The 16,233-nt window shown below is 45.1% G+C and overlaps 1 protein-coding gene across 1 annotated transcript in view; it reads left to right on the top strand.

Moving 5' to 3' along the window:
• qpct (glutaminyl-peptide cyclotransferase) overlaps nt 1-10,885 on the top strand; it is a 40,292-nt gene extending 29,407 nt beyond the window's left edge. The window contains exons 6-7 of the mRNA XM_072511834.1: nt 524-640; nt 10,356-10,885. Coding sequence (XP_072367935.1) covers nt 524-640; nt 10,356-10,501 — 263 coding nt within the window. The 3' untranslated portion in view covers nt 10,502-10,885. The remainder of the gene's footprint in view (nt 1-523; nt 641-10,355) is intronic.
• Nucleotides 10,886-16,233: the final 5,348 nt, after the last annotated feature.

Below are 16,233 nucleotides of genomic sequence, written 5' to 3'. Positions count from 1 at the left end.
CTTACCTCTGTGCTCCGGAGAGATTCCCTCATGTCTGCCCAAACCTGTTGTAAACCTCACAACGTATTTAGTGAGGGGGTCATTTGGCAGGGGGGGGGGGGGGGGCAATAATAATATTTGAATCAATGCAGAACTAATGAAATGAGGTTTCCATCCTTTGTGGGCGTGAATCTCATCACATTAGTGACAGGGGCTGGAGAAAATCGGAAAACGTGATCTCTCCAGCAGGAATTGTGTTTCGCGGTTGTCGCGGGACATTTCACAGAATCCCTACAATGCAGAAGGAGGCCATTCAGCCCTTTGACTCTGCACCGACCCTCCAAAACGGCACATAACTGAGGCCCACTCCCCCGCCCTATCTTGTAACCTCACCGAACCTGCACACCTTTGGACACAAAGCGGCAATTTAACGTGGCCAACCCACCGATCCCGCAGATGGCGAATGCGGACTCAAAATTGCCCCTCCTGTTAACATTTCAGGTCGATAACCTTTCATCAGAACTTTCTTCATGTTGCCCAACAGAACGTCGCCTGCATCGACTTGGTTCACTGAGCAACCATCCCAACGAGGTAAAATATTTCTGGACCAAAATGCAAGCCGGGCACATTGAAGATGACCATAAACCATTTTTGCAAAGAGGTATGTTTTATCATGTTATAGTGACAAAGCTTTACCCCTGTTATGTGTAACAAAATCATTGATTCATTTATACTAACCATTGCTGCCTTGTTTTTGTACTCCACACTTCTATTTATACAGTGGCTGAGTTGAAGTAACTCTCAAGTACAAGCATTGTGGGTCAAATGACCTTCTATGTGTATGGTGTTATAATATTTTACATTGCTTTATACATTGGCAAAGAAGTAGAATAATTTTTTGAAAATCTACATGACGGTTGGAATTCCCGTCCATTTACGCCTGCAGGATTCTTCGAAGTGGAATTTTGGCTGGGTGCAAAATTCTCCATTCTCGCTGGCAGCAGTGGCAGGGTGAACTCGGAATGGAGAATCTCGGCCTACATATCTCAGTGCATTAATTGCAACCCATTTCTACACAATTGTTTTTTTTTTTATCCTTTTCTTTTCTGTCCTGTCCCTTACTTAAAATGATCTGCAACAGGAAAAATGTAAAACCAAAGCCACCAGTGTTATTTGTAACAAGTTGGTTAATACATAAGGGTGCCACATGTGTGTTGTTTTAGTTAAATTGTTAACTGATTTGCAATGGTTAAAAAATGGTGAACTTAATAGTTTATTCAGAACCTGTTAATTAATTTACTACAGATAGCAGTGGAACATTTCACCTAAGTTTTTTAAAAAAAATCTTCCCTACTTTGAAATATGGGTATCGCTGACAAGGCCCACATTTGTTCCCCATCCCCTAAGTGCCCTTGAACAGAGCAGCTTGCTAGGCCATTTCTGAGGACAACTAATAATCAAACACATTGCTGTGGGTCTGGAGTCACATGTAGGCCAGACTGGGTAAGGACAGCAGATTTCATTCTCTAAAGGACATTTGTGAAACAGATGGGTTTTTATGACAATCGATGATAGGTTCATGGTCATCCTTACTGAAAATAGCTTTCAATTCCATATTATTTTCTATTAATGAATTGGATTTTAATCCCACCAGCAGCCATGGTGGGATTTGACCCGAGATCTCAGAGCATGAGCTTGAGTCTCTGGTTTACTAGTCTGGTGGCCACACACCACCATCTCCCCCAATGGGGCATGTGGGCCAGATTTTCATAGAATCGGGCTAACACTGGAGGCCTTTAAAAATGGTGGCCAGGAGCTGGATGTGGAAGTCCAGCCCCCATTTCCATAAGGTTTACATTCTGTCGCAGGGTAAGGTAGCAGGTCACGAATCACACAGATGGGAAAACTGAACTCAACAGGACTATTTGAAAGTAATGCTGAGCTCAGACCCCATTTTTGCTGTTCAAAAGGCCTTAACTCGCAATGTGGGAATCACAAATTTATGGAGACGATGTAAATGCTTGTGAAAGATTGATAAGACCATTTGAGCGTCATGCTGTGAAGTTATTTAAATTCCAAGCCCTTAAAATATGAAAAATAAACACAGGCTGCAGCTATCATTTAGAGTAAAGAGGTAGACACCTGTTGTTGGAATGCATTGATTGATCGACCATCTTGTGCAGCTTAAACAACTACACATGAATCACCTGTTTCTGCAGTTTCAATATACTTCATGTTGACACATTCCAAAGTCTGTTTCTTTTTCCAGCTCTTTATGAATGCTTGGCTGAGTTTCAGAAGCTGAAAACTCAGCAGGAGTTGAATTCATATGTTATTTGATTGTTTTAAGAGATTATGAAATGATTATCCATCTTTTACGTGGCTGGTGAATAGAAGCTTGTTTGTTTCCACATCAGATTAACTACCTGAGGGGATTTCAAATCTTTGAATGGATTTCATGAATGAGAGTTTTTTTCAGTTCAAGTTAATATCAGTATCAGTTAGAGCTCTTTTAGATTGGTAGAAGTTTTATTTTTGTTCATCTCTAAGTGGCTCCTAAGGTCTGCCCGGGGTGGATATAAGGTGAGATGCTATGGAGGAAACATTGGAGCATGGAGGTTGCATGGGGGTGAGGGATAGAGGGCTGTACATCCTTTTTTTAAAACAAATAAATTTAGAGTACCCAATTCTTTTTTTCCAATTAAGGGGCAATTTATCATGGCCAATTCACCTACCCTGCACATCTTTTTGGGTTGAAAGGGTGAGGCCCACGCAGACACACGGAGAATGTGCAATCTCCACTTGGACAGTGACCCTGGGCCGAGGTCGAACCCGGGTCCTGCTGAACAGCCTTTTAACCAACTGGGCTGAAGTCTCAGAAAATTGAGGCTGAGCTTCTACCAGACCGCCTCAGCATTTACTCATATCCATGATCACCTCTGGACTGCTCCTAGAGGTGGCAGGCCTGACTCGATCATGTCCCAATGGCTTCCGCAGAGTGAAAATTGTGACTGTGGGGACCATTGCCATCGAGACAGGTCTGCTGAGTTGGGAGATTTCTTGACTCGATTTTCCCTCTTCAGTAGCTAAAATCTGGCCCAAATTAAAAATGGCCCATTAAAAAAGATGCATTTTGATCAGGTTTACTCTTTCATATTCAATTAATGGATCATAACTTTTTTTTTAAAAAATAAGTCACATTAGGTTTATCTATATTCAGCATACCTACCAGGCTATCACTTTTCTCTTAAAGACATCCTTTTCAAGATATACCCTCTCACTAACGGCGCTAAGGACCCGGGTTTGATCCCGGCTCGGGGCACTGTCTGTGCGGAGTTTGCACATTCTCCCAATGTCTGCGTGGATCTCACCCCCACAACTCAAAAGATGTGCAGGGTAGATGGATTGTCCATGCTAAATTGCCCCTTAATTGGAAACATTAAAAATATACCCTCTCACTTCCACCTCTTTTAAAAAATTATTTCACGGAATATGGATGTCATTTATTAATTCTCCCTAATTGCCCTTGAGCTGCTGCAGTGCACGTGATGTTGGGACACCCACAGTTCTATTAGGAAGAGAGTTCAAAGTTTTTGACTCGGCCATTGTGAAGGAACGGCGATATAGTTTTGGCAGGATGGTGTGTGACTTAGAGGGGAACTTGGAGGTGGTGGTGTTCCCATGCGCCTGCTGCCCTAGTCCTTCTAGGTGGCAGAGGTCATGGGATAAGAAGATATTGTCAAAGGAAATCTGGTGAGTTGCTGAAATGCATCTCTTAAATTGTGTACACTGGTGCCACTGTGCATCTGTAGTGGAGGGGGTGAATGTTAAGATGATGGATAAGGTGGCAATCTAGTGGGCTGCTTTCTCCTGAATGGTTGTTAGAGCTGCATTCAACCAGGCAAGTGGGAATCAGAAGTGAGTCACTCACTGCAGAATTTCAAGCCGCTGACCTGCTCTTGTAGCCACAGTAAATATGTAGCTGGTCTAGTTCCAAACTCTTGTTAACTCATGTCTATTAACACTTTTCCCTGCTGTCCACAGTTAAAACATATTTTCCCTTTCCACCTGCCACCCTGAATATGAAAAACACACTTCTGCCATCGCAGGTTTCAATCTGAGATTGGATCGGCAAGGTAGCACAGTGGTTAGCACTGCTACCTCACATCACCAGTGCCTTGGGTGGCTGTCTGTGTGGAGTTTGCATGTTCTTTCTGTGTTTATTCCCTCTATTCCCATCCTATTCATGTGTTTGTCAAGACGCCCCTTAAAAGTCACTATTGTATCTGCTTCCACTACCTCCCCCGGCAGCGAGTTCCAGGCTCCCACCACCCTTTGTGTAAAAAACCTGCCTTGTACATCTCCTTTAAACCTTGCCCCTTGCAGCTTAAACCTATACCCCCTATAATTGACTTTTCCACCTTGGGAAAAAGCTTCTGACTATCTACACTGTATGTCTATGCCCCTCATAATCTTGTAGATTTCTATCAGGTCGCCCCTCAACCTCCGTCGTTCCAGTGAGAACAAACCAACCGCTCCTCATAGCTAATGCCCTCCATAACAGGCAACATCCTGGTAAATCTCTTCTGTACCCTCTCCAAAGCCTCCACATCCTTCTGGTAGTGTAGCGACCAGAATTGAACACTATAGTCCAAGTGCACCCTAACTGAGGTTCTATAAAGCTGCAACATGACTTGCCAATTTTTAAATTCAATGCCACGGCCGATGAAGGCAAGATTACCTTCTTGACTGCCTTCTCCACCTGTGTTGCCACTTTCAGTGACCTGTCTACTTAGCCAAGCACTTAGAATATAGAATTTACAGTGTAGAAGGAGGCCATTCAGCCCATCAAGTCTGCAACGGCCCTTGGAAAGAGCACCCCACTTAAGCCCCACACCTCCGCCCTATCCCCGTAACCCAGAAACCGCACCTAATCTTTTTGGATACTAAGGGCAATTTAGCATGTTTGGACAGTGAGAGGAAACGGAAGCACCCGGAGGAAACCCACGTAGACACGGGGAGAACGTGTAGACTCCGCAGACAGTGACCCAAGCCAGGAATCGAACCTGGGACCCTGGTGCTGAGAAGCAACCTTGCTAACCACTGTACTACCGTGCTGCCTTACTTGCTCACAATGTACTCAACTTTCCCATTTCAATCGCTTCGCAGCACAACATCTTAATTATTAGCCAGTAGTTGACCTTTGCAACAGTGCTGCCAGTCATTGACCTTGCTGGAGAAGGCAAAAAACATGGTAACATGACAACATTAGTAATTCTTCCATCCCTCTGTGTAAGTCTTTGTAGTACTTTCTTGTTATCCACTATTTGAGAACAATGAAGAATTGCACACCATCATGTGTAGTATCATTCTGGCCCAGGTCCAACATATAGAACAAATTGTGAAGTTGTTATGGACAATACAAATATTAATATTGCTGTTGGTTATCAGCTTCGAGTAATCCAGGAGATAGATATTTTCTTCCTCTTTGGCTTGTTATGGGCCAGGGTTTAGAGAACCCCAAAGTGTATCATGGAGTTCACCTGACCCACAACTTTTAATAGATTGTGGTATGGGGAGCTCATGGCCCACTCTACAGATGTGGTACAGCAGAAATGGAAAAGTATTTTTTAAAACAAAACAATGTTTATTCTATGAACTCAAGTTAACCTTTTTAAAACATACAGTGAACATCTTAGCAACCATCAATTCAAATACAACCCCCAAAAAATACAACACCAAGTAATCCTTTAAGCTTTCTTTTTAACATCCAAAGACTTAAAACACCTTTTACCAGAAGCACATCAGGATAAAGTCACTACTGTTATTAGTTTTAAATCACCAGGATCGATTTACAGTCTTTAGATTACAGAGAGAGATTCATACACCTTCTGGCTGTGACTGCAGCTATCCAGCTCTGAAAACGAAACTAAAACACACCCTGCAGCAAACAGCCTAAAACGAAAGTAAAAAGCTGACAGACAGCCCAGCTCCACCCACTCTCTGACATCACTGCAGTAATATGAGCAGCCAAACATTTCTTAAAGCGCCATTCTCATGACAGGCTGCTGGGTAAAGATGCTGTTCCCACTGACTGACTTTGCTTGTCTCCTGCTTGACAGTTTTTCACATGACATTGCCTTAGGATTATATTTCACCCTGCTTGCTCAGAACTGGAATCCAGCAAAATCTGTGGCTGAAAATGCCTCAGTTCATTGTGTTTTCCTAGGTGTGAAGGACCCCAGACATCTCCTCTTGAAATGGCTGTCGATAACTCCACTGGTAATTGTCATTTCTATTAAACATTAGATAACATGGAAAAATAAATTCCTACTTCATGATCCTGATGTAACCAAACTACTCCAGGCAACGTCTGGCCAACAAGTATTTTCCTGGTTATTCATTATCTTCAGCGCTCTGATTTCTACTTAAGTGCCGCCCTCTGACATTGCTCGAGACAAGATTAGCATTTTCAAGAAACGGCACGAGACACTTGGTCTTTGACATTTTTAAAATTAATTCACAAGGTGTGGGCGTTGCCGGTTCGGCCATCAGTTATTGCCCGTCCCTAGTTGCCCTTCAGAATTACTCAATTTTGCCATGTTGTAATCCATGACAGTCAGCTGAAGGATTACTATTATGTAAGAGAGCAACTTGTGTCTTAAAACTTGTTTTTTTAAAATATAATCTTTATTGTCACAAGTAGGCTTACATTAACACTGCAATGAAGTTACTGTGAAACGCCCTTAGTCGCCAAATTCCGGCACCTGTTCAGGTACACAGAGGGAGAATTCAGAATGTCCAAATTACCTAACAGCACGTCATTTGGGACTGGTGGGAGGAAACCGGAGCACCCGGAGGAAACCCAGGCAGACACAGGGAGAACGTGCAGACTCCACACAGACAGTGACCCAAGCGGGAATCGAACCTGGGACCCGAGGGCTGTGAAACAACAGTGCTATGTTCATCGATCAATTTACATAGTGACAGCCATAGCTCGGAGTCACGAGTTTCCAGGTTCAAGTTCCACTCCAGGGCTTGAGTGAAAAAAAAAATCAACATTTACACTCCAGTGTGAAGAAGAGCAGGGGAGTTCTCCCCATTGTCCTGAACAGTCCTCAATCAACATTACAAGAAACAGATTCTCTGGTCATTATCACAAAGCTGTGGGTGGGTGTTTGTTGTGCGCATATTGGCTGTCATAGCTCCTGCGTTACAAACTGACCATACTCAGTTTTTTTGAAGAGTATACACTTGAAAATATTGTACTTCATTGGTTCTAATCTACTTTGAGATGACCAATGGTCATGAAAAGCACTATATAAATATAAGACTTTCTTTTATTTCTGCACCAATTGTGGCCATTAAAATTAGCCATCTGATATATTGCTAACTCCCTTGCAATACAGGATTCCCATGGTGCCCAGATGTGGTTGCCTCAGTGGCTGTCTCACGTCATTTAAAACACCTGAGCTCATTATCTTCAGCACTCTGCTTTCTACTTAAATGCCACCCTCTGATATTGTTAGAGACAAGATAAGCTGGTTAGCTCAGTGGGCTAGACAGCTGGTTTGTGATGCAGAATAAGGCCAGCAGCGCGGATTCAATTCCTGTACCAGCTGAGAATTCTGAATTCTCTTTCCGTGTACCGGAACAGATGCTGGAATGTGGCGAGTCGGGGCTTTTCACAGTAACTTCATTTCAGTGTTAATGTAAGTCTACTTGTGACAATAAAAGATTATTTATTTATAAGCATTTTCAAGAAACGGCACGAGACACTTGGGCCGGGATTCTCCCCTATCCGGTGGGGCGGGGAGTCCCGGCGGGATGGAGTGGAGGGAACAACTCCGGCATCGGGCCGCCCCAAAATGCAGATTTCTCCGCACCTTTAGGGGCCAAGCCCTCACCTTGAGGGTCTAGGCCTGCGCCGGAGTGGTTGGCGCGCGGCCGGCCGGCGGGAAAGGCCTTTGGCGCCACGCCAGCTGGGGCAGAAGGGACTCCGCCGGCCGGCGGAAGTCCGCGCATGCGCAGGAGCGTCAGCAGCTGCTGACGTCATCCCTGCGCATGCGCAGGGGGGATGTCACTTCCGCATCGGCCATCGCGGAGGCGATGGCCAAGGCGGAAGGAAAAGAATGTCCCCACGGCATAGGCCCGCCCGCGGATTGGTGGGCCCCCGGCCGCGGGCCAGGCCACCGTTGGGGTACCCCCTGGGGCCAGATCGCCCTGCGCCCCCCCCAGGACCCTGGAGCCCCCCCGCGCCGCCAATCCCACCGGTAAGGGAGGTGGTTTGATTCATGCTGGCGGGACTGGCATGACAGCAGTGGGATTTCGGCCCATCATGGGCCGGAGAATCGCCGGGGGGGGGGTGGGCCCGCCGACCGGCATGAAGCCCGCCCCCGCTGAACTTTCAGTGCCGGAGAATTTGCCGGTCAGCGGGGGCGGGATTCACGCCGCCCCCGGTGATTCTCCGACCCAGCGGGGGGTCGGAGAATCCCGCCCTTGGTCTTTTTATTAATTCACAAGATGTGGTGTCGCTGGTTAGGCCAGCATTTATTCCCCATCCCTAGTTGCCCTTCAGAAGGTGGTGGTGTAGGGCAGCAGGTGGCGCAGTGGATAGCACTGCTGCCTCACGGCGCTGAAGTCCCAGGTTCGATCCCGGCTCTGGGTCACTGTTCGTGTGGAGTTTGCATATTCTCCCGTGTTTGCGTGGGTTTCGCCCCCACAACCCAAAAGATATGCAGGGTAGGAGGATTGGCCACGCTAAATTGCCCCTTAATTGGAAACCAAAATGAATTGGGTACGCTAAATTTATTTTAAAAAAGGTGGTGGTGAGCTGCCTTCTTGAACCGTTGCAGTCCTTATAGTAATAATAATCTTTATTGTCACAAGTAGGCTTACAATAACACTAGTTACTGTGAAAAGCCCTAAGTCGCCACATTCTGGTGCCTGTTCGGGTACACAGAGGGAGAATTCAGAATGTCCAAATTACCTAACAGCACGTCTTTTGGGACTGGTGGGAGGAAACCGGAGCACCCGGAGGAAACCCAGGCAGACACTAGGAGAACGTGCAGACTCCACACAGACAGTGACCCAAGCCGGGAATTGAACCTGGGACCCTGGAGCTGTGAAGCAACAGTGATATCCACTGTGCTACCATGCCGCTCTGGCAGGTGTAGGTACATTTACTGTGCTGTTAGGGTGGGAGTTCCAGGATGTTGCCCCAGCGACAGTGCAGGAACTGCGATATATTTCCAAGTCAGGGTGGTGAGTGACTTGGAGGGGAACCTCCAGGTGGTGGGGTTCCCAGGTATCTGCTGCTCTTATCCTTCAAGATGGTAGTGGCCATGGGTTTGGAAGATGTTGCCTTACGAGCCTTGGTGAGTTACTGTCGTGCATGGTATACATAGCTGTCACTGTTCATCGGTGGTGGAGGGTTTGAATATTTGTGGAGGGCGAGCAATCAAGCGGGCTGCTTTGTCCTGGATGGTGTTGAGCTTCTTGAGCGCTGTTGGAGCTGCACTCATCCAGGCAAGTGGACAGTATTCCATGACACTCCTGACTTGTGCCATGTAGTTGATGAACAGGCTTTGGGGGGTCATGAGGTGAGTTACTCGCTGTAGGATTTCTAGCCTTTTACCAGTCCTGGTAGCCACAGTATTAATATGGCTAGTTCAGTTAAGTTTCTGATCAATGGTAACCCCCAGGATGTTGATTGTGGGGGTTCAACAATGGTAATGCCATTGAATGTTAAGGGGTGATGGTTAAATCCTCTCTTGTAGGAATTTGGCACTTATGTGGCACGAATATAACTTGCCACTTGTCTGGCCAAGCCTGGATATTGTCCAGGTCTTGCTGCCTTTGGACATGGACTGTTTCATTATCTGAGGAGTTGCGAATGGTGCTGAACATTGTGCAGTCATCTGCAAACATCCCTACTTCTGACCTTATGATGAAGAGAGGTCATTAACGAAGCAGCTGAAGATGGTTGGGCCTAGGACACTACCCTGAGGAACTCCTGCAATGATGTCCTGGAGCTGAGATGATTGACTTCCAACCACACATCTTCCTTTATGCCAGGTATGACTCCCACCAGCAGAGTTTTCTTCCTGATTCCCAATGATTGTGAGGTCATGGTAGCATGTGAGGGAAGCTTCTCAGGAAGTTTACGTTCTTGATCAAGTAATTGGAAACTTAAAGCATCACTGTTATTTTGGCAGCAAATTCTGGCTCAGTGTGTTACAATGTAAATGCAAGAACGTTTTAGAATGTTGTGCTTGGCATACTGTCTGACGGATTAAAAGGACCTTATTTAAAAAAAAAGAAATGAATGAACCAACTACACGTCAAGTAATTTTTCACTGTTTTATGTTCCGTAGGTGTTCCCATTCTGCACCTCATACCTACACCTTTCCCTCAAGTGTGGCACAGCATGGAGGACAATGAGAACAATCTGGATCCAATATCAATTGATAACCTTAATAAAATATTGCAGTTGTTTGTCTTGGAGTATCTCAGATTATAGTGTGGCCCTGGTGTATACACAATTAATGATTATGATTGAGTTGAGTACTTCAGGCTGAGCAGATTTCAATAAATAGCAGTCCCTGCTGCTTAATGCAATTGGGAAACCATTGCTTAAAGTAGCCAAATCTATTGACCAAGTTAATGACTGTTTGTATTTAATGTGCTGACTGAATCAATATTGATAGTTGCTAACTCATAAAAGCTTATGGTGTTCATTCTTTATTAACAATGCATATATTAGTTTTCTTGGCAATTTTGTTTAGTACTCATTTGAAACTTTTTGGTGATGTGTAATTTAACTGCATCCAAAATATATCTTTCAATTGTAATTTTTACATTTATCTATCGTAGTGGTAGCATTAAATGGTACAGTTGTACTACACATTTTGTGTGGATGTAAATTTATTTTTGACATGACAGCATAAGAGTCATAGTTGTTTACAGCATGGAAACAGGCCCTTCGGCCCAGCTTGTCCATGTCTCCCAGTTTCTATCACTAAGCTAGTCCCACTTGCCCGCATTTGGCCCATACCTCTCTATACCCATACTGCCCATGTAACTGTCTAACTGCTTTTTAAAGGAAAAAATTGTACCTGCCTCTACCACTGCCCCTGGCAGCTCGTTCCAGATGCTCACCACCCTCTGTGTGAAAAATATTCCCCTCTGGTCTCTTCTGTATCTCTCCCCTCTCACCTTAAACCTATTCCCTCTGGTTCTAGACTCCTTGACCTTTGGGAAAAGATGCTGACTATCTACCTTATCTATGCTCCTCATTATTTTATAGATCTCAATAAGATCACCCCTATGCCTTCTACGCGCAAGGATAAAAATTCCAGCCTTTCCAGCCTCTCCTTATAACTCAGACCACCAAGTCCTGGTAGCATCCTCGTAAATCTCTTCTGCACTCTTTCTAGTTTCACAATATCCTTCCTATAATAGGGTGACCAGAATTGAACACAGTATTCCATGTGTAGTCTTACCAGTGTCTTGTGCAACTTCAACAAGACGTCCCAACTCCTGTATTCCATATTCTGATCAATAAAACCTAGCATGTTGAATGCCTTCTTCACCACCCTGTCCACCTGCGACTCCACCTTCAAGGAGCTATGAACCTGTACCCTTAGATCTCTTTCTTCTGTAACTCTCCCAAACTCCCTACCATTAACTGAGTAGGTCCTGCCCTGATTTGATTTACTGAAATGCATCACCTCACATTTATCCAAATTAAACTCCATCTGTCATTCATTGGCCCACTGGCCCAATTGGTCAAGATCCTGTTGCAATCTTATATAACCACCTTCACTATCCACTATGCCACCAATCTTGGTATCATCTGAAAACTTACTAACCATGTCTCCTACATTCTCAACCAAATCATTAATATATATAACAGTTCCGTATTTTGTGCTGGCAATTTTACACCTAAAACAGGTGAACTTACTGGTTGTGTAATGCATTCAGTTGAAGCATCAGTTCAAATGGTGTGAGGTCAATTTTGTAATTAAAGTTTTGATGGAACTCTTTCAAACTCGAGAATTAATAATTTAACATACATATAATGTAGATAGAAGGGGATGAGCAGACTATCCAGTTAGTTCTTTATAGAAGGGGATGAGCAGACTATCCAGTTAGTTCTTTACAAATGATATACATTTTTAAAAATATATTTTTTATTAGAGTTTATAACTTTTTACCACTAACAATAAAATCTTTAAAGGACAAGGAGTACAGGACAGAACAAATATTTCTGCACACGTAAGAACAAGCAAGACAGGATAAATTCAGAACAATGGTCCTTAAGAACTAATGTCTCCAATTTTAACACCCGATCAATCAGAAAATGAGGGGGAGAAAGTGGATAAGGTCATATGAACAAGATAGGATAATATACCGCGCTGCACACCTTTATGTATAGTGAGGTCGCAACTTGCAATATGGCTCATGGGAAACCTTGCAGAAACAGGTCAGACAAAGCAGAGCCTATAAGTTTGAGATAGGGGTCCCGCAGGTTACAGAATGTGTCAGACTTAGAACGGGTCACAGACATCAGAAATTCCATAGGAATATACTGTGTGACTATTTTATGCCAGTTTTGAATTGAAGTATACTTCAATGCTGATGCAGAAGCAAAGGATATTTTTACGAGCTGCAAAATTTAGGATGTTATACAGTCTTTTTCCATTAACATCAGTAATTCTTCTGTCTGGAAGACCCAGAATTAAGAGCGAAGGATCAAATTCTAAAGCCTTTTCAAATATCTGCTCAAGCTCCTTAATTACACCAGACTAATGGGATTGAATCTTGACAAAGGTCCATACGCAGTGTATATAATCACACTCAACAACCAGGCACTTTAGGCACATAGGCATATAGCAGGATCAAACCTGTGTCTCAAACACAATGTGATATGCAAGTGGTGCAGTGTCTTGAACTAAGTCTTCAACATTCTGCTACATACCAAAATATTATTGACATAATCCCATATGCTATCACGTGTTTCCTCATCAATATTGGTCTTTCCCAAGACTGTGAGGTACCCAATGTCATAACACAGGATCTAGAACACAAGATATCATAAAGCTTACTAATTAATTGGTTAGGCTCAACAGGAAATCAGGATTTTTCTGCAGGGGAAATAGAAATGTTTTTAAAATTTAAAAAAAAAAAGAATTTTTATTAAAGGTTTTCTAAAATATCAATAACAAAATGAGAAAGAAAAAAGAACCCAACAGGGTTAAGTACAAAACACAATCTAAAAAAGCAACCCCCAAACCCCTCAATAATAAATTAACATTAACACCCCGACTTAAGACAACAGGTGTGTACACCCCCTCAGACCCTTCTAGTGTAAATAACATAAACAAAAATAAAGTAAACCACCCCCCCCCCCCCCCCCGAGCTGCTGCTGCCATTGACCAATGTCTATCGTTCTGCCAGGAAGTCTAAGAACGGTTGCCACCACCTAAAGAACCCTTGTACCGACCCTCTCAAGGCGAATTTCACCCTCTCCAATTTAATGAACCCTGCCATATCGCTGATCCAGGATTCCATGCTTGGGGGCCTCGTATCTTTCCACTGAAGGAGAATCCTTCGCCGGGCTACCAGGGACGCAAAGGCCAGAATTCCAGCCTCTTTCGCCTCCTGCACGGAAATAGAAATGTTGAGACGCATAGTTGTCTTGTTAAGGATAAAGTCTCCAAGTTGTGGACATTTAAAAAGGAGAATCTCGGAATGTCAAATTGTTGACATAGCTTCTCAAAGAATGACAAGGAAGCACCACTGAACATATCTCCCACCCTACAAATGCCTCTATCTCTCCAAGTATCGATTCCATGGTCCAAAAGACCTGGTGGGATGTCTAGGCTGCCCTGGATGGGAGAAAGAGCGGAAGTCAGTTCAGATCTCCCTTCTAGTTGATGGACCACCTTCCATGCTCTGACAGTATTAATAATATTAGGTTTTTCGCACATAGCAGAACCTGACCTGTAGGTCCCAGAAAATAACTGGACCTGCAGAGGGAAAGTCGACTGATCTGCTACAATATCGAGCCAAATTGAGGTAGGATCCTTTCTAACCCAGACCCTTATAAACCTAAGATGAGATGCTAATTGGTTTAATATAATATTTGGGACCCCACAGATTCCCCTTGGAACCTGGGAGCTGCAGCTTGGTGAACGTTGGAGAAGGCTTCTTTTAAAAAAATGTTATCCCACCTTTAAAGTTACAAAGCCAGTGAGCAGAGTGAACAGGGCGAGCCCTTAATCCATCACATTGCTTGCTCCAAACACCAATTCAAATTGCTAATCGTTCCATTAATCTCCTTAAAAACTAGCAGACAACAAGAATGGCAATGTCTTCAAGGGATACAGCAATTTAGGCAACACATTAATCTTAACCAATCCAATCCTACCTGTCATGATATTCAGATAAACATCATGGTGCAAACATACACACACACTGATGGACAGATCAACGGACCAATCAATACGCACACAACATCACAGCCAATCACAGGCAAGAGCATACACACTATAAAACGGGGAACATGACACTTCCGGCTCATTCCAGCAGGAGACAGCTCAGGGCACAGAGCTCACAGCAAGCCACTCAGACATTCATCATGTGCTGAGTGCTTCTCCAAGATAGTGTTAGGGCTAGGTCCACAGGTTAGAGGGTAATGAATGAACCACAGCAACCAGTTTACAGATGTTAATATTGTTAGTAATAAAACTGAGTTGTACCATCCGCAACCGTGTTGGTTCGTCTATGTAGCAGAGCACCCAACACGACATAGTACTAGGATTGGAACCCAGTAACTGTGAGACCTACCCATGCATCTTAAGGAATCCGCCATCCTGCGCCATGGACACCACCAGCCCGCCGCAGCCGCTCCAAATCGCTGCAAACCTCGGTGTCAATTGGAAGCTGTTTAAACAGTGCTTCCAGTTCTTCCTAGAAACCACAGAAAGGGAGAATGCTTCGGACGCCAGGAAAATCGCCCTCCGCTCCATGGCAGGGCAACACGCCATCCACATCTACAACTCCCTGGTGTTCACGGAAGGTGAGGACAAGACGAAGTCCAAGACGGTCCTTCTCAAACTCGAGCAACACTTCAGCGTCGAGGTAAATGAGAGTTTCGAGAGGTACCTCTTCCAGCAGCGCCTGCAGGGTAAGGATGAGCCTTTTCAATCTTTCCTGACACACCTCCGTATCCTCGCGCAGTCCTGCGGTTAGGAGGCCACCTCCGATTCCATGATTCGGGACCAGATTGTTTTTGGGGTCACCTCGGGCACCCTACACCAGCAGCTCCTCAAAATTAAAAGCCTCACCCTAGCCACCGCCATCGAAGCCTGCGTCCTCCATCAAAACACGACCAGCCACTATTCCCAATTCCAGGCGGCCGAATCGGTACGGCAGGGGTCCTACGCGGCTGAATCGGCAAGGCAGGGGTCCTACGAGGCCGAGTGGGCCCAGGCGATCGAGTTCCTCCCGGCTCGCGGCCCGGACGAGGGCAGCCATTTCACGCGCTTTCCGCGGCCTCCCACGCTTGTAAGCGCCAAAAGAGACGTTGACGCAGAGGGACGTGACGCGCAGGCGCACTCTATGCAGGACTGAACTGCGCATGCCCGATGGTGCAACGAACGCCATGACGTCACGACGTGTGGCAACTGTGGATCCGCACATTTAAAGCGGCAATGTCTGGCAAAGAACCGACAATGCCTCCGCTGTGGCAAGATGGGCCACTACGCTGCCTGCTGTTGAGCAGCTCAACCTGCCAACGCTCCCCAATTCCGACAGCCTCGCAAGGACGTGCGGACCATTCAGCCTCCGTACTCTGAATCATACCCGGACGATATACAGACCGCCGATACAGACGACCGGGAAGCCTCCCACGTTGCGGTCATTGACAGGAACCGGGTGTCTCCAAGCAGGATCCACCAGCCGCTGCCAGTGAACAGTGTCAATCCGGGTGATGAATGGTGTGCCACCCTAACGGTCAACCGATCACCAATAACATTCCGTTTGGACACTGGTGCCTCCGCCAACCTAATAGCATGGTCAGCCTTCTACGCCTTGAAGGTCAGACCACCAATTCGGCCATCCCGTTGTAAGATGGTCGACTACAACGGAAACGTTATCCCGGCCATGGGATCTTGCCAGCTCCACGTGACACACAATACATACACGGCCACACTCTCCTTCGAGATAGTTGGATCATCGAAGGACTCC

Source organism: Scyliorhinus torazame, chromosome 1 (assembly GCF_047496885.1).
Source record: "Scyliorhinus torazame isolate Kashiwa2021f chromosome 1, sScyTor2.1, whole genome shotgun sequence".
In the NCBI taxonomy this organism is placed as follows: Eukaryota; Metazoa; Chordata; class Chondrichthyes; order Carcharhiniformes; family Scyliorhinidae; genus Scyliorhinus; species Scyliorhinus torazame.
Note: the sequence above shows the minus strand (reverse complement) of the source record. Positions and strands in the feature narration are given on the sequence as shown.